This window comes from Schistocerca nitens, chromosome 1, assembly GCF_023898315.1.
Source record: "Schistocerca nitens isolate TAMUIC-IGC-003100 chromosome 1, iqSchNite1.1, whole genome shotgun sequence".
Classification (NCBI taxonomy): Eukaryota; Metazoa; Arthropoda; class Insecta; order Orthoptera; family Acrididae; genus Schistocerca; species Schistocerca nitens.
In genome coordinates this window covers 620271879-620297284 of record NC_064614.1, presented here as the reverse complement: position 1 = coordinate 620297284, position 25406 = coordinate 620271879, and the positions used below count along the sequence as shown (strand labels likewise).

General features: G+C 38.5%; 1 protein-coding gene across 4 annotated transcripts in view; it reads left to right on the top strand.

Moving 5' to 3' along the window:
• Positions 1-25406, top strand: part of LOC126257353 (protein UBASH3A homolog) — a 229655-nt gene that overhangs the window by 54872 nt on the left and 149377 nt on the right. For 3 of the 4 annotated variants that reach the window (XM_049955559.1, XM_049955558.1, XM_049955556.1), the window contains one exon: positions 17520-17689. In XM_049955559.1, the coding sequence (XP_049811516.1) occupies positions 17520-17689 (170 nt within the window). Of the gene's footprint in view, positions 1-17501; positions 17690-25406 lie in introns of all 4 variants that reach the window. The other variant, XM_049955557.1, reaches the window with a different exon arrangement.

The following is a 25406-nucleotide window of genomic DNA, read 5'->3' as shown; positions in this document are numbered from 1 at the left end:
GAGCTAAGTGCAAAGGAAGGTAAAGCTGTTCTGCCTGTATACATGGATGATATGATTACATTTACACAAAATAAAGAATGAAGCAAAAGGTAAACACTTTTGTAGAAAGTTTTTTTTAATAAAGCACATGGGTACCATGTCCCACATTTTAGGACTGAAATTTGAGAACAGTGAAGATGGAACAATTAGTCATTCTAAGAAGAAGTACATTAATCAACTGCATGATAGATTTGGGCTTCAAAATGCTAAGTGTACCAAAACCTCAAAGGAAATGAAACAGAGTTTCCTTGATGATAAGTGTGATGAGGAAAATAAAAACCTTCCATATCGTGAGTGTATTGGTGGCCTTCCTTACCTTTCACAGAGGACTTGGCTAGACCTTTTTCAGAAGCAAAGTAGCCACAATATTGTTCAAAATTTATATGAACCATTGGAATACAGCAAAAAGGGCACTAAGATATGTGAAGGAAACAGTGCATTACAAACTCACACACACTTTGTGATCGAAAGTATCCTGATACCTGGCTGAAAATTACTTACTAGTTCATGGTGCCATCCATCGGTAATGCTGGAATTCAATATGGTGTTGGCCCGCCCTTATCCTTGATGAGAGCTTCCACACTCACAGGTGCTGGAAAGTTTCTTGGAGAATGGCAGCCCATTCTTCACGGAGTGCTGCACTGAAGAGAGTTACTGATGTCATTTGGTGAGGCCCGACATGAAGTCAGCATTCCAAAACATCCCAAAGGTGTTCTATAGGATTCAGGTCAGGACTCTGTGCAGGCCAGTCCATCACAGGGATGTTATTGTTGTGTAACCACTCCGCCACAGGCCATGCATTATGAACAGGTGCTCAGTTGTGTCGAAACATGCAATTGCCATCCCCAAATTGCTCTTCAACAGTGGGAAGCAAGAAGGTGCTTAAAACATCAATGTAGATCTGTGCTGTGGTAGTGCCATGCAAAACAACAAGGGTTGCAAGCACCTTCCGTGAAAAACACGACCACACCATAACACCACTGCCTCCGAATTTTACTGTTGGCACTACACACACTGACAGATGACGTTCGCCGGGCATTCGCCATACCCACACCCTGCCATTGAATCACCATATTGTGTACCATGATTCGTCACTTCACACAACGTTTTTCCACTGTTCAATTGTCCAATGTTTACACTTTTATGCTCTTTACACCAAGTGAGGTGTTGCCTGCTCATAAGTCCCACATCATGCTGGCATGATGTGTAGCTTATGAGCAGCCGCTTGACCATGCAATCCAAGTTTTCTCGCCTCCCACCTAACTGTCATAGTACAGCAGAGTCCTGCTAATCCAAACCCTGGTAATCTGAATGTTCAATTAGTCTGAATATAAAAAAATTTAGTATAAGTATGGAAAATGGTGTGGTAAACTGCTGTACATACACACTATTTTAATTTACACAATACAGTAAATATGTATTAGAAAAATTGGCAAGAAAACATTAGATTTAAACACTGCATAACAATGAAAGAAAAGCTGTCAAACTTACTAAAATGCAGCGGACATTTTATCCCTACTTTTTAGATGACAAAAACTCAGTAATTGTTTTTTTGGCGTAATGAAGACAGTCTGTCATATGACGCATAGTTGTGCCATCATCTCATAAACGTCAAATCAGAAGGTGTAGCAGTAGGCTGTTGCTCCAAATAACGTAGCGTGAGGTCAAGGGATGCTGCTGCGTCACTGTGTGGTGCCAGTTCTCCTTTGTCCCTTTCAGCCTCATTGCCACTTCTATCACAGCAGTCCACTTCTTTCTGCTCTTGAGTCACAGCAGCAACTAAATCAGTCAGTAAGGTTCTCCACACATGCCCCATCCACTGCCACCCACTCATCCACATCTCCTTCACTAGCTTCTTCACACCCAGAGATTGTCTGAATCATTTGTGGCAGATTTTCCTCTTCATTTTCAACTAGGTTGTCCTGAAATTCAAGAGATGTCCACAGTTTTTTCCCACAATTTTCTCTGAGTATTTTCTGAAATATTCTGCCGTGCCTCAGTGGCCCAATAAACAAAATCCTTCACTTTTTTTTTTTTTTTTTTTTTTTTTTTTTTTTTTTTTTGTCCACTAAAGGAATGCTATCGTCTTGGATCAGCATTTTTAAAAATTGTTTTCTGTAAATCAGTTGTAATGTTTGCAGTACGCCATGGTCCATCGGCTGTGGAAGTGGTGTAACATTCGGCGGTAAGAACTTCGCCACAATTTCTCCATAACATAATTTCTCAGTGCTGGGGTGAGATAGCATGTCGTCAATCAAAAGGATTGCACAGGGATACAAATGATTTTCCTTAGAAAACCATCAAACAGAGGGAACAAACTGGCTGTGAAACCATTCTTTGAACAGTTTACCATCCATCCATGCTTTTCTCTGGTTGAGATAATATACGGGCAGAGACTTTGTGTTGCAGTTTTTAAAAGCTCTGGGCCTAGCAGATTTGCCGATCAGCATTAAAGGCAGCTTGTGATTACCAGCAGCCTTGCTGCACGCTAATGAAGTCAGATGGTCTTTGCGCATTTTAAAACCAGGAACATGGTCTTCTGCTTTTGATGCCAGGCTTTTTGTTGGGAATGCCCTAAAATTAAGGCCAGGTTCGTCAGCATTATAAATTTGTTGGAGAGAATATTCTCTTATCATTTTTCCAAACTCACCCAAGTATTCCTTCGCTGCATCACGGTCAGAAGAAAGCTTTTCTCCAGTAATTGTTAGCTGTTGGATTCCTTGACGTTTTTTGAATCTGTCCAACCAACCTGTACTCACACTAAAAGACTCATCACCATTCATTAAGTTATTCTGGTAAACAGCCTTCTCTTGAACCAGTGCTCCACTCAAAGGAGTTCCACTTCCTCTTTCCTGTGTAAACCAAAGAAAAAGAGCTTCATTCACTGTATCGTACTGGGACTGTTTCAAAGTCTGCTGAATTTCGAGTGTTTTTTTCCCAAAGATGTTGCACAGGACTGTTCAAGCTCCAATTGGTTCTTCTTCCAATCAAAAATGGTTGTTTTACCAACACCCAGTTCCGTGGCCAGTTCAGATACATTCTCACCATTGTCTATCTGCTTCAAAGCATTCAGTTTTTCTTTGAGAGTTAACGTTGTATGTTTCTGTTTACTCATGATGAAAATACGTACACCAGTGCACCTGAACGAATACAATACAACTGTTACGTGTGCCAGTGATCGATAACTAACATAACTAAGCACTTTGCGAGCCAACTGGCAGTGCACTTACCTCAGACACTACAAACATCTCAACAGTGCACAACAAGGGCAGGGAGTGAGAGTGAGCCATTGTTCCCACACTTGCTTCCATTTGTTACCTGGTGTGCCTACTTATCTGCTTGGTATACTTCATTCTAGAAACTCGTCACCATAATTCCAGCTAATCCAAACAAATTGGTAATCCGAACAAGGTCCAGTCCTTATTAGTTTGGAATAATGGGACTGTACTGTACTTGCAGTGGATCCTGATGCAGTTTGAAATTCCTGTGTGATGGTCTGGATAGATGTCTGCCTATTACACATTACGACCCTCTTCAATTGTCAGCTTTCTCTGTCAGTCAACAAATGAGGTCGGCCTGAATGCTTTTGTGCTGTACCTGTCCCTTCACATTTCCACTTCACTGTCACATCGGAAGCAGTGGACCTAGGGATGTTAGGAGCATGGAAATCTCTTGTACGGACGTATGACACAAGTGACACCAAATCACTTGACCACATTCGAAGACCATGAGTTCTGCGGAGTGCCCCATTCTGCTCTCTCACGATGTACAGTGACTTTAGAGGTCGCTGATATGGAGTACCTGGCAGTAGGTGGCTGCACAATGCACCTAATATGAAAAACATTTGTTTTTGGCGATGTCTGGATACTTTTGATCCCATATTGTACCATCCCACAGGTCAAATATTTGAAGCATTTGCTGATGCTGATTGGATTACTGGTATAGATGATCATAAAAGTATTACAGGATATGTAATATGACTGGCATAAGCTCTGATGCACTGGAATAGTACGAAACAAACTGCAGTTGCATTGAACGCAATGGAAACAGAATACGTGTCAGTGGCAGCCTGTGCAAGAGCAGTGGTGTGGATGAGAGAATTACTGAAGAGCCTTAACCAGAGAGCAGTGATTGTAGAATCAACACCTGTGTGGTGTGGTAATCAAGCAGCAATCATACACTCCAAGGGTCATATAAACAAATTAAGAACATAAGTTTGCCCTTTTCCTCCCAATCCTTTCACCTTTTCCTCTATAATTATTTGTTGCAGACAATTCCTGCATTGTATATCTCCCAGCCAAGATTGTTTCCTCTTTCCCATCACTTCCAGTAATCTTCCTTCTTCCCCTATTTTCTTCGTTGCACCTTCATTTCTGAGTCTGTCAGTCCACTTCACCTTAAACATTCTTCTCCATAGCTACATTTCAGAGTTGTATAAACATATTTTTTCTGTCTTCTTAACACTGGTGTATAACATTGCACTCCAGATATAACATTTAGCAAATCTTTTTCTCAGCTCCATCTCATTTCTTCTATACGTTAGTTACTGCTTCATCTTTACAAGTGTTCTCTTTCCCATAGAAATCCCCCCCCCCTCCCATTTATTTCTTTTGTAAAGCTTGTGTTCCATATCATTAAACTTCCCAGACACAGAAAGGATTTTACTTGTTCTGTCTCTTGTCCATCTAAGAACTGGAGCTCCCTTCTTGCTTATTTTACCACCTTTGTCTTTACTATATTAATCTTCATTCCATACACCTTGCCCCTTATTGCAACACACTTCAGTATTTGCTGTAGATCCTCTTCAGAGTCCACTGGCACAGTCTGATCATTCGCATAACATCTTTGGTAATAGTGAGTATCCTTGCCCTACAACCCATCAAATGCTCATCTCTTCACTCTGTCACTTTTTGCTTTGTGTACTTCTCCTTTATTAATCTTCTATATTTCCACTCTGTATCAACAACTTTTAAAGTTTTCAGCAACATACTGATGTTGACTCTCTCAAAAGCCTTCTCCCAGTCGATAAAACGAATAATCACCTTGTTCATTTCTGTCATTCTTTAGCCTGTCACCCCCAGACAACCTATAGCATTATCTTGTTCCTTTACTGTTTCTGAACCTGAGCTAGTCTTCACCAGTATTTTCTTCAGTTTTCTTTTCAATACTCCATAGTATGTATCTTGTTACAGCTTTTGTTACATGACTGAAAAACTAATTGTCTTGTAGTATTTACGTTCATTTGAGTTGTACTTTTAGATAAAGGTACTCGAATGTTCTTGAGTAGATCTTTGAGGCCAAATTCGTATGTCATAAATTCTGTTTACTACCTCATTCAATCTGGCTGTTGAATCTGGACCTAATACTTTCAGTACCTCAGATGGTATTCTATCATAGCCCAGTGATTTCTTTTCCTGGAGCTCTTGAACTCCCTTCTCCAATTCCATTTTCAGTACCTTAGGACATTAGTCTTGTTCATTCTTGTTCCCCTTCATCTTCAGAACCAGTCAGTCTCGCCCAACTCTGCACTGTATAACTTTCACATAGTCCATCCACATTTTCTTCTCCTCTTCTGTACATACTGTCCTCTTCCAAGTTTCATCTAACATTTCGTGTTTGTTTATTTTCCTTACTTCTCTTCTCGTAAAGGATTTCAGTGTTCTATACGTTTCTTCCTGTTTTCCTCACATTGTTTCTTCACCCAATTCTCTGTAGCCTCTTCAGTTAACTTTGTTGTTCATTGTTCAGTTTTCTGTACAGTTTCTTTCTTTCTTCCAAATATTAGCTTTTCCACTTCCTACATCCATAAATTTTATGCAACGTACATCATGTTTTCCACTCTTTCTTATTTCTTTTTCTTTTTATGTCTCCAATTTCTGTATCTAATGCTTCCAACATTGCATTTCTAATGGTGTTCCACTCTTCAGTGACTTCTGTGCTTCTCCTTACATGTTCCAATTTATTTTCCATGTAGTGAATGTACTGTTTCTTGAAGTCCCCAGTCTTCAGTTCCCAAACATTCCATTTCCTTATGTGTTGTACTCTGCTTACTGAACTTTAATCTTGTCCTAGTATCTCCTATGAGTCAGTTATGATCCGAGTTGGCATCTGCACATGGAAAGGATTTTGCCATCTTAATGCTGGTTTTGAATCCCTCGTTGATTATAAATAAGAACCTGTTTTATACACAGTCAGAGCTTTCCATGTGTGTAGTCTCTGCTGATGGTACTTAAACCAAGTATTATCAATTATTTTTTATCATATAAATAAGAAAAATCCATCTCTCTCTCTCTCTCTCTCTCTCTCTCTCTGTGTGTGTGTGTGTGTGTGTGTGTGTGTGTGTGTGTGTGTGTGTGTGTGTGCCTAGCATGAATAGTTGAAAAATGTATGGTACACACAAATAAATTCAGTTGCAAAAATAGAATTTTTCTTATCTATGTGATAAAACATAATTGAAGTTATCAACTGAGGAAAATGGCTGTAGATATTGACAAGTATTACCAATCCAGAGATCAAGTTGTTCAAGAAGGCTATCAGCTTTTCTCCTCTGTCATTGGACATTCCCAGTCTGTAGTCTCCAACTACATTGTTATTTCTTCCCCTTTCCATTATATTGTTCCAGTCTCCCATCATTAAAGTTCATTCTTGTCCTTTCCCACTTTATTCATAGAATTCATTCATTTCGTCCACTTCCTCTTGCATATGATGTTGGCATTAAACATGAATAATCAATGTAGCCACAGAGTTGCTCTTCAGTTTCACTGCTAACCCTCTGCCACTTACTGGAATAACCCTCACTATGTTTTTGTATAGATGTTTCCTGTATACAATCTTGTCCTAATTTTCCTTCATTTCTGATCCTTTGTAATAATTCAGTATTGCTACAGCCTACAAATAACTCAGAAGTTTAAGAATAATAAAAATGATGAAGAACAAAATGTCTTTAGGGACTGATGAAGTATCTGATTCAGTCATAATAAAATGTGCTAGTTTCACATCAGAACCACTCTCCACATCAGAAGTATATCATTATCAGAAGGATTGTTTCCACATAGTTTAAAATTTTCAAAAATAAAACCAGTGTATAAAAAGTGTGAGAAGGAGTGTTTTCCCAAAGATTAAAAATTTCAAAAATAAAACTATTGTATAAAAAGGGAAGTATATGTGAAATGGGAGACTATAGATGAGTAGTTTTGTTATCAGTATTTTCAAAAGTAGTAGAGGCAGTCAAGAAACACAGAATTACAAAATTCCTTGAAAAATTCTCTCTCTTGTGTCTAAACCAACATGGTCTTCACAAAGACTTGGGGAATCAGTTCACTGATAATATTGAATGGGATTAGACAAACAGCAGTACAATAGGAATAAACTTGGACTTAACAAAGGATTTTGAATAGTGTCAAACACGATATCTTGCTAGACAAATTAGAGGCTTCTGGTACACAAGGAAGTGCAAAAAAAATAGTTTCAGTCTTATCTCCATAACAGGAGACAGGTAGCAGAAATTACCTCAGCCAACATTAAAAACTAAAGTGTTGGTTATAGGTCAGAGTTGCAGACCATACCAATTGAGGCACCACAGGGAAGTGTTCTAAGACCTCTCTTATTTCTTATTATATAAATGACATCAAGATTCCAATCAATGATACTCACATAACCCTGTTTGCTGGTGGTACAAATGCTGTTTAACTGATATATACCAGATATTGGCAAAATCTGCAACTAGAGTTTTGGAATATTTACATAATTGGTTTGAAATGAACAAGTTAACTATAAATATTTCAGAAACTAATTATAAACATTACAGGAAAACAAAGTCAGATAGAATACAAAATAAAGAAGTGGTAGCTGTTACAAAATTTTTAGGTGTCCGTACACTGGAAAGCCCCCTTCCTCTGCATCACTAACAAGTTAAGTTCTGCCTGCCGTGCATTAAGTGTAATTAGTATTGTTTGTAGTAGACAGTGTAGCAGAATTGTCTGCTTTTCTTATATTCATTCTGTTATTATCTATGGCCTCACTTCCTGGGGCCATAACAAGACAAGCATAGAAACCATCTTCACACTACAAAATAAAGCTGTTAAGACTAATAACCAACAGGTCAAGGCTAACACAATCCAAGCACTTATTTCAACGACTAAATATTCTACCCTTACCATGCCTTTATATACGAACAATGTAATTAATAAAAAAGGTAAAAAAACTGGCTGAGATATGCCTTCATACAATACAGGAATGTGCAGTAACATTCATATAAAAGTAGTAAACAAGGCTTTAGCACAAAAACAAACAAACATTCAAGGTATTCAGTTGTATAACAAACTTCCAACACAGATAAAAGAAATTTTAAAAAAATTGTTTTCATTTAAGAAAGCAATATTCAAATTTTTAATGACCAGCTGCTATTACAGTGTAAACGAATACCTGCAATAACCCAGTAGCAAGTTACTATATTCGTGCATTATATGCTGCAGTCAGTGTCAATAATGTTTTCAGTCGAGTGTTTACTATGATCTGAATGAATATTTTGAACAAATGCGTTATGACTGTTATGTATTTGTATATAAGTTCAACTAAGTATTGCATATATAAATTCTGCTAAGTATTGCATGTAACATATCTTTTTCATTCATTTGCATAATTAATCAAAGATGTGTGTCTAGTTTTGGATGTAATATTGTGTATTGTACTATGCACCATTGTATTGCGTGAGATACTGTACCCCCTGTGTGTGTGTGTGTGTGTGTGTGTGTGTGTGTGTGTGTGTTTGTTTGTTTATTTGTTTATTATGCTATGTATTTTCTGACAAAATCCTTACAGCGTACATTGTCTCTGGACGAATAAACCACCACCACCTCCTCCTCCTCCTCCTCCTCCTCCTCCTCCTCCTCTTACTCTCCGGACATAAATTCTCTTCCTCCTTCCAACTGCCCCTTGCTTAACCCTAAAAGAATGATATTATATATCCTCCATTTCTTTCTTCATGTTTTCTAATTTTGGTTCCTTATTCTTTGTTTCCACATTCCATGCAGCAGTCCTCAATATAGATGTTTCTCCATTTCCTCTTTTTATCTCGATTTAATTCACTGCACAGTTATTACAGTTACGTGCCCACCCAGCTATCCAGTTGTGTGGGCCTATGCCAGCATATTTCTTCTCAGGAACAACTGTAGTTGAGAGCACAGTTCAACGGGACCAGGGATACCATATGGGTCTGTAGTGCAGTCATTTTCCCTTGCATTCTTTATGCTATGCCAATATCCTTGCCAGGCTTATCCACCTTTACAAGTGATTTCCCACTCCAAGATCAAGAGAGTGCCCCACTCACGCATCCAACGAGGCTGTTGGCATTTGGCAAAAGGGATCTCCTTATCTAAAGAGACATTCAGTCCCTGCTTCATTAATTGCTTGTGAGACAAACTTTGCCCCTTCTCTACCACATGGAGGTGATGTGCATGTATGTACATGTTTGTGTTTCATATTTTTAGCTCTGAAGAAGAACATTATTGAAAGCTCAGCAATGTTTTCATTCTTGTTTATGTGACAGTCAACTGCTCAGTGACTCAGCTGTACAATCTCATCATTCAGTCAGTTGTATAACAGCCAAGACTTTTCAGTGTCTGTCACTAACCTACTTGAGATATATGAAATTTCCATAAATTGTAGCAGTTGATTGAATGGTGGCAGCTTAATGGCAGTTTGTTTGCTTGTTATTTGCGTAGTCTAGAATGATGCTCTCTTAATACCCCTCTAATGTGGAACATGTCAAATATGCACAATGATCTACCTTCGAAATTTCATTATGAAAATCTATAAAAACCTGCAGACCCAAAATTGTTTAAGACTGCCTGTAACATACAGTTTCTAATTCAGTTGTTATCAATACTCAGTTTTCTTAAGTCACAGTTATCCTGGTTCATACAGAGCTGTATGCAGCATGTTACTTCTAAGTACAATGATGATAAAAAGAAAACGGCATCAATAATTGTAACAAAATTTTCACTTATATATCTTTCTATAGGTTTGTATGTTGTAAATTAGATTCTGATGCTCCCTTTATCAAAAAGAATAACTTTTAGCATTGTATCATTACAAGGCAGAACATTGCTTATATACAACAACAACAGAAATGTACAAATATTGTAACATATTGCTTGCTGCTAGTATTTTGGCCCAGGGAAATGATTTTCATGTGCAAAGAATGTTGTGGTTTCCATAATCAAATGGTCAACTGATAGATGGAATTTGGAATGTGTATGCCTTCCTAGAATCACAGGTGTGACTAACTTAAAATTTAACTTTTCCAGAGATGCACAACTTTAGTACAGTCTATTACGCTCCCCAACTTTACAGAATATTATCAGTGTGAAACTTACTAACACACGGATTTGTAATTTATAATGTAAGGGTCCAAAATAAACATACTTTTGTCTTAAAAAGTACATTGTCAAAGTGATGCATTAAGTGTGTAACTATGTACTACCATTTGAGTAGCACATCATCATATTGATTGAATGGTTGTCATACCACATTGTTCTATATTGCAACAATTTCTCTTTTTAGTCAAGTCTAAGGATAATCCCAGTCGTGTACTATGCAGATGGCAGTTTTAGTTTTCAAAGCCTGTAAGTGTTTCACAGAAAAACATTATTGTAGCCGCAACCAAAATTTCTGTAGGTGTGGTAATATATGTGCACATTATTTTGTTTTTTCAACATGTGCACAAGTAGAAAAACAAAAACCTACTTACCCTCTTCTTTTTGGGAATATATATCACCTTGGAATTTACTGCAAGTTAATATATCTGTCTTTGTATAGGTGTCAAGGGCCCCCTCCCCTCCTGTCACCCCCCCCCCCCCCCAATGAACCGTGGATCTTGCCACTGGTAGGAAGGCCTTCATGCCTCAGTGATACAGATAGCTGTACCGTAGGTGCAACCACAACTGAGGGATATCTGTTGAGAGGCCAGATAAATGTGTGGTTCCTGAAGAGGGGCAGCACCCTTCTCAGTAGTTGCAGGGGCAACAGTCTTTATGGTTGACTGATCTGGCCTTATGTTAGCAACCAAAACAGCCGTGCTGTGCCAATGATGCGAGCGGCTGAAAGCATAAGGAAACTACAGTTGTAATTTTTCCCGAAGGCATGCAACTCTACTGCATGGTTAAATGTTGATGAAATCCTCTTGTGTAAAATATTCTGGAGCTAAAATATTACTCTATTTGGAACTTTGGGTGGGGACTACTCAGGAGGATGTCGTTATCAGGAGAAACAAAACTGATGTCCTACAGATTTGAGTGTGGAATGTCACATCCCTTTATTGGACAGGGAGGTCAGAAACTTTAAAAAGAGAAATGGATAGATTAAAGTGAGATATAGTGGGAGTTAGTGAAGTTTGGTGGCAGGAGGAAAAGAACTTCTGGTCAGATGAATAGAGGTTTATAAATACAAAATCGAATAGGGGTAATAGAGGAGTACGTTTAATAATGAATAAAAAAACTACAAACAGCATACTGGACACATTATTGTAGCCAAGAAAGACATGAGGCCCACACCCACCACTGCAGTACAAGTTTATATGCCAAGTAGCTCAGCAGATGAGGAGGAGACTGAGGAAATGTATGTTGTTGTTGTTGTGGTCTTCAGTCCTGAGACTGGTTTGATGCAGCTCTCCATGCTACTCTATCCTGTGCAAGCTTCTTCATCTCCCAGTACCTACTGCAACCTACATCCTTCTGAATCTGCTTAGTGTATTGATCTCTTGGTCTCCCTCTACGATTTTTACCCTCCACGCTGCCCTCCAATGCTAAATTTGTGATCCCTTGATGCCTCAAAACATGTCCTACCAACCGATCCCTTCTTCTAGTCAAGTTGTGCCACAAACTTCTCTTCTCTCCAATCCTATTCAATACCTCCTCATTAGTTACGTGATCTACCCACCTTATCTTCAGCACCACATTTCGAAAGCTTCTATTCTCTTCTTGTCCAAACTAGTTATCGTCCATGTCTCACTTCCATACATGGCTACACTCCATACAAATACTTTCAGAAACGACTTCCTGACACCTAAATCTATACTCGATGTTAACAAATTTCTCTTCTTGAGAAACGCTTTCCTTGCCATTGCCAGTCTACATTTTATATCCTCTCTACTTCGACCATCATCGGTTATTTTACTCCCCAAATAGCAAAACTCCTTTACTACTTTAAGTGTCTCATTTCCTAATCTAATTCCCTCAGCATCACCCGACTTAATTTGACTACATTCCATTATCCTCGTTTTGCTTTTGTTGATGTTCATCTTATATCCTCCTTTCAAGACACTGTCCATTCCATTCAACTGCTCTTCCAAGTCCTTTGCTGTCTCTGACAGAATTACAATGTCATCGGCGAACCTCAAAGTTTTTACTTCTTCTCCATGAATTTTAATACCTACTCCGAATTTTTCTTTTGTTTCCTTTACTGCTTGCTCAATATACAGATTGAATAACATCGGGGAGAGGCTACAACCCTGTCTCACTCCTTTCCCAACCACTGCTTCCCTTTCATGCCCCTTGACTCTTATAACTGCCATCTGGTTTCTGTACAAATTGTAAATAGCCTTTCGCTCCCTGTATTTTACCCCTGCCACCTTCAGAATTTGAAAGAGAGTATTCCAGTCAACATTGTCAAAAGCTTTCTCTAAGTCTACAAATGCTAGAAACGTAGGTTTGCCTTTTCTTAATCTTTCTTCCAAGATAAGTCGTAAGGTCAGTATTGCCTCACGTGTTCCAACATTCCTACGGAATCCAAACTGATCTTCGCCGAGGTCAGCTTCTACCAGTTTTTCCATTCGTCTGTAAAGAATTCGTGTTAGTATTTTGCAGCTGTGACTTATTAAACTGATAGTTCGGTAATTTTCACATCTGTCAACACCTGCTTTCTTTGGGATTGGAATTATTATATTCTTCTTGAAGTCTGAGGGTATTTCGCCCGTCTCATACATCGTGCTCACCAGATGGTAGAGTTTTGTCATGACTGGCTCTCCCGAGGCCATCAGTAGTTCTAGTGGAATGTTGTCTACTCCCGGGGCCTTGTTTCGACTCAGGTCTTTCAGTGCTCTGTCAAACTCTTCACGCAGTATCTTATCTCCCATTTCATCTTCATCTACATCCTCTTCCATTTCCATAATATTGTCCTCAAGAACATCTCCCTTGTATAAACCCTCTATATACTCCTTCCACCTTTCTACCTTCCCTTCTTTGCTTAGAACTGGGTTTCCATCTGAGCTCTTGATATTCATACAAGTGGTTCTCTTCTCTCCAAAGGTCTCTTTAATTTTCCTGTAGGCAGTATCTATCTTACCCCTAGTGAGACAAGCCTCTACATCCTTACATTTGTCCTCTAGCCATCCCTGCTTAGCCATTTTGCACTTCCTGTCGATCTCATTTTTGAGACGTTTGTATTCCTTTTTGCCTGCTTCATTTACTGCATTTTTATATTTTCTCCTTTCATCAATTAAATTCAATATTTCTTCTGTTACCCAAGGATTTCTATTAGCCCTCGTCTTTTTACCTACTTGATCGTCTGCTGCCTTCACCACTTCATCCCTCAGAGCTACCCATTCTTCTTCTACTGTATTTCTTTCCCCCATTCCTGTCAATTGTTCCCTTATGCTCTCCCTGAAACTCTCTACAACCTCTGGTTCTTTCAGTTTATCCAGGTCCCATCTCCTTAAATTCCCACCTTTTTGCAGTTTCTTCAGTTTCAATCTGCAGTTCATAACCAATAGATTGTGGTCAGAATCCACATCTGCCCCAGGAAATGTCTTACAATTTAAAACCTGGTTCCTAAATCTCTGTCTTACCATTATATAATCTATCTGAAACCTGTCAGTATCTCCTGGCTTCTTCCATGTATACAGCCTCCTTTCATGATTCTTGAACCAAGTGTTAGCTATGATTAAGTTATGCTCTGTGCAAAATTCTACAAGGCGGCTTCCTCTTTCATTCCTTCCCCCCAATCCATATTCACCTACTATGTTTCCTTCTCTCCCTTTTCCTACTGACGAATTCCAGTCACCCATGACTATTAAATTTTCGTCTCCCTTCACTACCTGAATAATTTCTTTTATCTCGTCATACATTTCATCTATTTCTTCATCATCTGCAGAGCTAGTTGGCATATATACTTGTACTACTGTAGTAGGCATGGGCTTTGTGTCTATCTTGGCCACAATAATGCGTTCACTATGCTGTTGGTAGTAGCTAACCCGCACTCCTATTTTTTTATTCATTATTAAACCTACTCCTGCATTACCCCTATTTGATTTTGTATTTATAACCCTGTAATCACCTGACCAAAAGTCTTGTTCCTCCTGCCACCGAACTTCACTAATTCCCACTATATCTAACTTTAACCTATCCATTTCCCTTTTTAAATTTTCTAACCTACCTGCCCGATTAAGGGATCTGACATTCCACGCTCTGATCCGTAGAACGCCAGTTTTCTTTCTCCTGATAACGACGTCCTCTTGAGTAGTCCCCGCCCGGAGATCCGAATGGGGGACTATTTTACCTCCGGAATATTTTACCCAAGAGGACGCCATCATCATTTAATCATACAGTAGAGCTGCATGTCCTCGGGAAAAATTACGGCTGTAGTTTCCCCTTGCTTTCAGCCGTTCGCAGTACCAGCACAGCAAGGCCGTTTTGGTTAATGTTACAAGGCCAGATCAGTCAATCATCCAGACTGTTGCCCCTGCAACTACTGAAAAGGCTGCTGCCCCTGTTCAGGAACCACATGTTTGTCTGGCCTCTCAACAGATACCCCTCCGTTGTGGTTGCACCTACGGTACGGCCATCTGTATCGCTGAGGCACGCAAGCCTCCCCACCAACGGCAAGGTCCATGGTTCATGGGGGGGGAGGAAATGTATAATGAGATAAAATAAATTATTCAGATAGTTAAGGGAGACAAAAATTTAATGGTCATGGGTGACTGGAATTCGATAGTAGGAAAAGGTAGAGAAGGAAAAGTAGTAAGTAAATATTGATGGGGGGAGGGGGAAGAAATGAAAGAGGAAGCTGTCTGGTAGAATTTTGCACAGGGCATAATTTAATCATAGCTAACACTTAGTTTAAGAAGGGTGTATACGTGAAAGAGACCTGAATATACCATGAGGTTTGAGATTGATTTATATAGTGATAAGACAGAGACTTAGGAATCAGATTTTAAATTGTTAGACATTTCTAGGGAAGATGTGGTCTTGGGCCACAATTTATTGATTATGAACTGCAGATTAAAACTGAAGAAACTACAGAAAGGTAGGAATTTAAGGAGATAGGACCTGGACAAACTGAAAGAACCAGAGGTTGTAGAGTTTTTCAGAGGGAGCATTAGGAAATGAACAGGGGAAAGAAATGCAGTAGATGAAAGAGTTAGGCAGCAGAGGATCAATAAGATAAAAACGAAGGCCTACTGGAAATCCTTGGATATCACAGGAGATAATGAATTTAATTGATGAAAGCAGTAAATATGAAAATGTGGTAAATGAAGCAGGTGAAAGTGAATACAAACGTCTATGAGAAAAGAGAAGCAGCTGTTTAAATATCAAGAGCTCAGATGAAAAACCAGTCCTAAGCAAAGAAGAGAAACCTGAAAGTTTGGAAGAGTATATAGAGGGTCCATTCAAAGGAGACTAACTTTAAAGGAATACTATAGAAAGGGGAGAGGACGTAGATGAACATGAGATGGGAGAGATGATATTGTGAGAAGTATTTGACAGAGCACACTGAAAGACGTTAGTTGAACCAAGGCCCTCGAAGTAGGTGACATTCCATCAGACTTCAAATAGAATATAATCATTCGGTTTTCAAAGAAATCTGGTGCTGATAGTTTTGAAAATTACTGAACTATTAGCTAAATAAGTCACGGTTGCAAATAATAACACAAACTCTTTACAGAAGAATGGAGAAACTGGTAGAAGCCAACTTCGGGGAAGATCAGTTTGGACTCCAGAGAAATGTAGAACATGTGAGGCAATACTGACCCCACAACTTCTCTTAGAAGATAGGTTAAGGAAAGGCAAACCTACATTTGTAGCATTTGTGGACTTAGAGAAAGCTTTTGATAATGTTGACTGGAATAATCTCTTTGAAATTCTGAAGATATTAAGGATAAAATACATGGAGCGAAAGGCTATTTGCAATTTGTAAAGAAACCAGATGGCAGTTACAAGAGTCAAGGGGCATGAAAGGGAAGAAGTGGTTGAGAAGGGAGTGAGACACAGTTGTAGCCTGTCCCTGACATTATTCAGTCTGTGTATTGAGCAAACACTAAAGGAAGTAAAAGAAAAATTTGGAGTAGGAATTAAAGTGTAGGGAGAAGAAATAAGAACTTCGAGATTTGCTGATTACATTGTAATTCTGTAAGAGATAGCAAAGGACTTGGAAGAGCAGTTGAATGGAATGGAAAATGTCTTGAAAGGAGGATATAAGATAAACATCAACAAAAGCAAAACAAGGATAATGGAATGTAGTCAGTTTAAATCAGATGATGCTGTGGGAATTAGAAAACGAGACACTTAAAGTAGTAGATGAGTTTTGCTATTTGGGCAGCTAAATAACTGATGATGGTTGAAGTAGAGAGGATGTAACGTGTAGACTGGCTGTGGCAAGAAAAGCATTTCTGAAGAAGGGAAATTTAACATCGAGTATAGATTCAAGTGTCAGGAAGCCCTTTCTGAAAGTGTATGTATGGAGTGTAACCATGTGTGGGAGTGAAACAGGATGATAACTTGTTTTGACAAGAAGAGAATAGAAGCTTCTGAAAAGTGGTTCTACAGAAGAATACTGAAGATTAGGTGGGTAGATCATGTAACTAATGAGGAGGTACTGAATAGAATTGGGGAGAAGAGAAATTTGTGGCACAACTTGACTAGTAGAAGGGATAGGTTCGTAGGACACATTCTGAGGCATCAAGGGATCACCAATTTAGTATTGGATGAAGTGTGTGTGTGTGTGTGTGTGTGTGTGTGTGTGTGTGTGTGTGTGTGTGTGTGTGAAGGGGGGGGGGGGAAGATGGTAATCGTAGAGGGGGACCAAGAGATGAATACAGTAAGCAGATTCAGAAGGATGTAGGTTGTAGTAGTTACCCAGAGATGAAGAGGCTCCCACAGGATAGAGTAGAATTGAGAGCTGCATCAAATCAGTCTTCAGGCTGAATGCCACCACAATAACGTGGGTGTCAAGATCTTGAACTGATAATCAATCCCTTATACACTGTAATTATTTATAAGAGCAGAAATATGTTCACTGAATACTCTTGTGCCAAATTGGGATGTATTTAGATTAATGTGAAAATACTGCTTGCTTTCCCTCCCTCAGTTCCATTCTGGTGCATGTTTTGTTTTCTGTTATGACTTCCTGAAAACCTTTTTTTGCTAACATATACTCTGCATAGTCTTATTGTATTTAAAATTGTACAGTTATTTATCTTTTTCCAGCTGTCAGTATGGAACCACACGTGAAGTCCTTACATTTGACTCTGGCTTACCAGTTTTCTCCTACACAGTTCGGAGCATTGAGAACTTTGGTAGAAAGCCTAAATCCTTGTGCTCCTGGCAATTGGGAAGTACGCCTGTACTCCAGGGACCCTCGGTTGTCTTCGAAACAGGTATTGACTAATGGATTAATTAACTCTTTCCTGGCATTGTTGCAAGGTGTATGTGTAAAGTGATTTTCATTAGAGCATTGAGAGTATTTTTTTAATATTAATAAATTCAGCCAATTTCCTTGAACATGGTGAAGTATATTGCATTCCAACTTTGGCATATTTTGTTTATTTATTTATTTTCATTTAGTAATGTATCAGTGTGGAATACTGATGCCCAGTTGTCCAGATGAGTGCTTTATTTAATCTAAAATCACAACATGTTTCAGAAAGACATGATCCCATTGTCAGGTTCTTAAAAGTTAATGTGTTCTCTGAGAATATTAATTGCCACAAGGATCTGCAAACATTATACCATGACAAATTTGTTTACTTGGTGATTATTTGCAGCATGTGTGAAAATATTTCTTTCATAAATTGAAGTGCCCTTTTCTTGCTACACTGTACATTTTTTTTACAATCCAGTTGCATTTTGCCTTTAACAGTAAGTAGATTTAATCTGGTATAATAGATTTCTGTTTTGATATGCAGTACTTGTAGATTAGGAAACAGTTCACATTGTAATTGTTACTGTCATGATTTACTATTTACACTTGTTCATTTTTCCAGCTGAAATATGCATTCCTCATCATTTGAACAAATTGCTCCACATTTGCGGAGCATCTCAGAAAACATAATCACAACCCAACCTCTTGAGAATAATCAAAATAAACAGTAAAAGAGTCATATAAAATCACAAGAAAATTATTATATACAATAAACCAAATCTGAAAGGAAAACCCTTTTGAATGACCAAGAATATGTGAAAGACAATTTACTATTTACATTGGTAGGTAAAATAGTAGAATAACATGCCAACAGATGATTATCAGAATGTTATACAACTACTTTCCCCTCACTCTTCCATGATGCCCTCCAAATAACTTCTAAACCAAAAATGCCATCTTCCAAACACCTAGATCTCTTTACCCACTTTCTGACAGCCATTAGATCCACATTCAGATTTCTGCAACCTCTTCCATGACTAGCCACAATCTCATCCTGCCAAATGTCCTAACTTCATCTACATCTACATATCTACATGATTACTCTGCTATTCACAACAAAGTGCCTGGCGTACGGTTCATTGAACCACCTTCAAGCTGTCTCTCTACTGTTCTGTTCTCAATCGGCACACAGGAAAAACTAGCACTTAAGTTTTTCTGTGTGAGTCCTGATTTCTCTTATTTCATCATGATGGTCATTTCTCCCTATGTAGGTGGGTGCAAACAGAATGTTCTTGCAATTGGAGGAGAAAACTGGTGATTGAAATTTCATGAGAAGAATCCATCGCAACAAAAAATGCCTATGTTTTAATGATTGCCATACCAATTCATATATCATGTCTGTAGCAATATTACCCTATTTCACGATAGTACAAAGCAGGCTACCCTTCTTTGAACTTTTTTGATGTCATTCGCCCACCCACCTGAAGCGGATCCCACACCGCACAGCAATACTCCAGAATAGGGCGGACAAGTGTGATGTAAGCAGCCTCTTTAGTAGAGCTGTTGCACCTTCTAAGTGTTCTGCCAATGAACCACAGTCTTTGATTTGCTCTACCCACAACATTATCTATGTGATTGCTCCAATTTAGGTTATTTGTAATTGTAATCACTAAGTATTTAGTTGAATTTACAGCCTTAAGATTTGTGTGACTTACCGTGTAATTGAAATTTAGTGGATTTCTTTTAGTTCCCATTCGAATAACTCCAAACTTTTGTTTATTCAGGGTCAATTGCCACTTTTTGCACCATACAGGTATCTTATCTAAATCATTTTGCAATTCGTTTTGATCATCTGATGACTTCACAAGAAGGTAAATGATAGCATCATCTGCAAACAATCTAATAGGGCAACTCAGATTGTCCCCAATGTCGTTAATATAGATGAGGAACAGTGGAGGGGCTGTAACACTTCCTTGGGGAACACCGGATATTACTTCTGTTTTACTCAATGATTTTCCATCTGTTTCTACGAACTGTGAGCTTTCTGAGAGGAAATCATGAATCCAGTTGCACAACTGAGGTGATATTCCATAGGCAAGCAGTTTGGTTAGAAGACACTTGTGAAGAATGGTGTCAAAAGCCTTCTGGAAATCTAAAAATATGGAATCAATTTGACATCCCCTGTCGATGGCACTCATTACTTCATGAGTATATAGAGCTAGTTGTGTTTCATGAGAATGATGTTTTCAGAATCTGTGCTGACTATGTGTCAATAAATCATTTTCTTTGAGGTTCTTCATATTGTTCGAACACATTAAATGTTTCAAAACTCTACTGCAAATCAACGTTAGTGATATGGGGCTGTAATTCGGTGGATTACTCCTACTTTCCTTTTTGGGTATCCAGTATTTAGGTACGGAAATTTCTGTGAGTGAGCAGTTATATGTAATTACTAAATATGGAGCTATTGTATCAGCATACTCTGAAAGGAACATGACTGGTATACAATCTGGGCCAGAGGCCTTGCCTTTATTGAGTGATTTAAGCTGCTCTGCTACATGGATGATGTCTACTTCTATGTTTCTCATCTTGGCAAATGTTCTTGATTGGAATTCACTAATATTTACCTCATCATCTTTGGTGAAGGATTTTCGGAAAACCGTGTTTTATAATGCTGCTTTAGTGGCACTATCATCAGTGACTTCACCGTTGTTATTGCGCAGTGAAGGTATTGATTGCGTCTTGTCACTTGTTTGCTTTATGTGTGACCAGAATCTCTTTGGGTTTTCTGCCAGATTCCAAGGAAGAGTTTTGATGTGGAAATTATTAAAAGCATCTCTCATTGAAGTACGCGCTTTATTTCAAACTTCTGCAAAACTTTGTCAATCTTGGGGATTTTGCGTTCTTTTAAATTTGGCATGCTTTTTTTGTTGCTTCTGCAACTTCGATCTGGCCCATTCTGTGTGGGGGTTCAGTACCATCGCTTATTAATTTATGTGGTATATATTTCTCAATTGCTGTCAATACTATCTCTTTGCAATCATTCCACATCTTCTCTACACTTACGTGATTAGATCGGAAGGAGTGGGGACTGTCTCTAAACAAGGCGTTAAGAGCATTTTTATCAGCTTTTTTAAAAAGATGTGCTTTGCATTTCTTTTTGATGGTTGTAGGTGTTACAGTATTCAGCCTAGCAGCAACTGCCTTGTGGTTGCTAATTCCTGTATTCTTCATGATACTCCCCATTTGTCCAGGATTATCTGTTGCTAAGAGGTCAAGTATGCTTTCGCAACCATTTACGCTTTGAGTGGGCTCGTGAACTAACTGTTCAAAATAATTTTCTGAGAAAGCATTCAGTACAAATTCGGCTGATGTTTTATGCCTGCTGCCGGCTTTAAACGTATAATTTTTCCAGCATATCGAGGGTAGATTGAAGTCGCTACCAACTATAGTTGTATGATTGAGTTACCTGTTTGAAATGAGACTCAAGTTTTCTTTGAACTGTTCAGCAACTATATCTTCTGAGTCGAGGGTTGATAAAACAGTCCAATTAATAGTTTAGTCCGATTGTCATGTATAACCTCTACCCACACTATTTTGCAGGAACTATCTACTTCAATTTCGTTGCAAGGTAAACTACTTCTGACAGCAGTGTATACTCCACCACCAACTGTATTTAATCTATCCTTTCTGAACACTGTTAGATCGTTTGAAAAAATTTCCACTGAACTTATTTCCAGCTTTAGCCAGCTTTCTATACCTATAACTATTTGAGCTTCAGTGCTTTCTATTAGGGCTTGGAGCTCTGATTCTTTCCCAACACAGCTATGACAATTTACAACTACAATACCGATCGTTTCTACAACTATCTTACTGTGTTTTACCTGCCCCCTTGTAGACAGACATTCTAAACTAAAAAACTGCCCAGTCCCTCACACGGCCCCTGCTACCCATGTAGCCACTACCTGTATGTAGTGGACTTCTGACCTATTAAGCGGAACCCGGAAACACACCACCCGACGGCGCAAGTCAAGGAATCTGCAGCCTACATGGTCACAGAACTGCCTGAGCCTCTGATTCAGACCCTCCACTCGGCTCTTCACCAAAGGACCACAGGTGGTTCTGCCGACGATGCTGCAGATGGTGAGCTCCGCCTTAATCTTGCAAGCAAGACTGGCAGTCTTTACCATTTCCGCTAACCACCCGAAACCAGAGAAAATCTCCTCCAATCCTAAGCCACAAATGTCATTGGTACCGACATGGACCGCCACCTGCCAGCCATATTCCTAAGGCCTAATGTTGGAGCTCCCAACTACCAGCAAACCCACCCTCTGTGAATGCCCAGGCCTTGCGGGCCGAGAAGCTTTAAATTGATGTTAATATCTTAGAACACACAGAACAAACGCGCGCGCGTGCGCGCGCACACACACACACACACACACACACACACACACACAAAGAGGAAGAGGGAGAGGGTGGGGTGGGGTGGGGTTGGGAAACAAATAAGAAAAGAAAATCAAGTGAACATATACTTATGGCACAAATAATACACAGTTCTCATTAGAAAAATCTGCATATATTGCCAGATGGCAAGGGCATTCTCTGCATTTAGATTATGAAATATGAAAACTACAAAGCAGTGTGATCATGACACAAAAGTGTGTCACTGTTTTATCATTGAAGTGACAGTGTGTCCTGTAACACAAAACCAAATTTAAAGAAATGCAGATTTTGATTAGAAAAGTGAATACCTGTAGGTAATAACTTGTCAGCATAACAGTTATAATGTGAAGTGTTCTGTAATCTTTTCAAAATGTGTTCTGATTTTAAATTAAGTACATCATACCTTTGAAGGACTTGTGTTTCAAAATCTTCATACTGATTTGTGTACTTTGCGTCTTTACAACAGTTTTACTAATGTAATTCATTTTAAATATGTACTTTTTAAAAGTAGTTTCCATATTGTTAGTTCCGGGTTAATTCATCATAATCACCACCATCATTGTCATCGTCAACAACAACAACAACTACAACAAAAATTATTTGATATTCACTGCTGGGTATAGGCTTCCTGTAGACTTTTATGTGCATTATTGTTTTCTAGTAGGAATATAATATTGTTTCAGATTGCTTTCTGATATTATCTATTCATATTCCATTAGATTGTTGTGTCTATCTTTCCTTTTTTCTTGGAATCCAGCAAAGAAGATTGTCCACCTTACATTCATTCGCCTGGCTATATATGCTGCCCACATCCATTTCATTCCCATAAAGGAAGAACAATGTCTTCCACTCCAGTCTGTTTATTGATCTGTTTGTTTGTTTGTCATTGTAATTTAAAACAATTTCTCTCTTGTTTACTGAGGAACCCTCAGTTTTAGAATGGTTTTCATATTAAAAGTCTGTGTCGCCTTGCCATGATTGTGAATTGGTTTTAGCCAATAATTGTACTTGCTGTACTTTACCGACACATTGACAACTTATTTTTGAAAATCCTAAACTTCTTGTTTCAGACACGTTAAAATTTTCATTTTGGATTCTCAATTTAAGTTTACCAACTGCTTTCCAGGCCATTTTTAATCTTTTAATTATTTTTTTCTATACACCAATGAATTGAATTGTCTTCAGTTGACCATAAAATAAAATCTCATTATTTATCTTTCTTTCTTCATTGTTAATTTTTACTTTGTTCTTTTTGATTTGTCCATTTCACTTACTGTAATCAACTTGTAACTGTTTTTAGGTGTGCTTTCAAATTTACTTTATTAAGGTTCCTTTAGCTATTAAAGTTCATCCACACTGAAGGCAAGTTGCACAATGTCTCTGGCAGAACTAAAAAAATATTCCGGTAACATATATTCCTCCTTATTTCCAGTACAGAAATCTGTAAACTTCCTATACAGGAACTGAGAACAGTTTTTATGATATCCAGTATTTGTGCATGGTCCCTCTTCTAGTTCTGAGTTTCTTGCTATTCTGACATAGTCAAGTTCTTCAGTGTACTAACATAGGTTAAAAGAAAGCCTTGTTTTTCAATCTCTCTTAGTAAAGATTTTCGCGACACTTCCAGAATGCCATTACTAACAATCTGTGTTTCCAATTTATCTTCAAAAAATACAGACATTTAAAGACAGTAGGAAAGTTCTGGTAGAATGTAAATTATGTAGGAGTAAAGGAGATCACTAACAGAATAGTGGAAGCATTGAGTTGTCGACAGGCGCACACAAAAGAGAAAGAAAATGTGCTAGTTGTTGGAATAAATCCTTTCTCAAGCTAGAGTGGACACACACACACACACATACACACACACACACACACACACACACACACACACACACACACACACCTCTGCACCTACCAGCTGGACACACAGTGATGGGCTGGTATGGCCCATCTATTGAAACCCGAATTCCATGCTGATGTAATTGCTGAAGATTATGATTGTGGCTGTCAATTCCAGATTTTCTGTAGAACTTCAGCCTTTCCATGTACAGCAGATGGAACATTCTCTGAGAATTTCTTGCTTTGTGATAGCCAAAGTCGGTTTTCTGTAAGATAATTGACAGTGGCATCAAGTTAATAATGAATAGCAGAGGACACAAGTCCTCCTGGAAAATGCCCCTCTTGATGTTGAAGGGTCTGCAACTTTCTTTTCCAACCAACAGTTACGTTTTCGAGTGTTTCATCCATTTACTGCAAATTTCGTAATGTTGTTGTTGACCCTGATGGCTTCCAGGAAATTCATTATTCAGTTGTGTGACAGTGAGTTGAAGGTTTTTTTGCAGTCAATCCAGCTCATATACAAATTTATTTTCCAGCTCATATACAAATTTATTTTCCAGCTCTTGCAGGTTCACAAAATAATTTTGTTTATCGCGAGTTCATCTTTTGTGTGCCTGCTTATTTGCTTGTTCCCATTTTTTTCAACTGGTAGACGTTGTATTCTTCCAGAAAGTTATGAATTCTGTGGGCTGTAGTGCCTGTTGAAAACTTGAACATGGTGGGAAAACATTTTTGGGTGTGGCACCTTTAGCTGGTCCTTCTGTATTAAATATGTTTTTCCAGTTGTTAGCCATTCATTGATGTTTCCTATCTGCACAATGCATTAAACAGCTCAGTCATTTTCACATGCAGACTGGTCAGACATTTTGTGCCAGAAACTATACAGTATATTGTTGCTGGGGGATGTCCAGTTCATGACTTTCTTCACTCTTTTCTCAACTGTTTCAGTTGTTATATCCAGCTGTTGCATTCTGTTCGTAGAAAATTTGTTTCAAAAGCTCTTTATCCATCCAGCAATTTTTTGTTTTCCTAGGGCTCTATCCAGAGCTGGTTTGTTGTTTCTCTGACTTTTCAACTTTTGTGTCAGCTTGCTGGTTCCGACTGTGGTAGAACTTCCTCTGGTTGGATTGAAAAGTTTAATTTTGCTGGTACTTGATATAATGGCCTTGGACCTTTTGATTATCCTGGTTGTTGTAGTTATTTTTTGCTTCACAATTTCCAAAGATACTTCAATTTTTCTCATATTCAGCCAATATTTTTTTTAACAGGTACTCTTTGGCCTTCCAGTTATTCAGTTTATTCTCGTTCATGTTCTTCAACTTACTTGCATCATATCTCTAGTTTTCGATTTTTGATTCCATCTGAACTTTCTACTTTGGTTTCCCAGTCAGTTCTCCAGCAGGTTCCGACTGCATTAACCCCAGTTCTTCTTTTACTGTTAATGCTATACT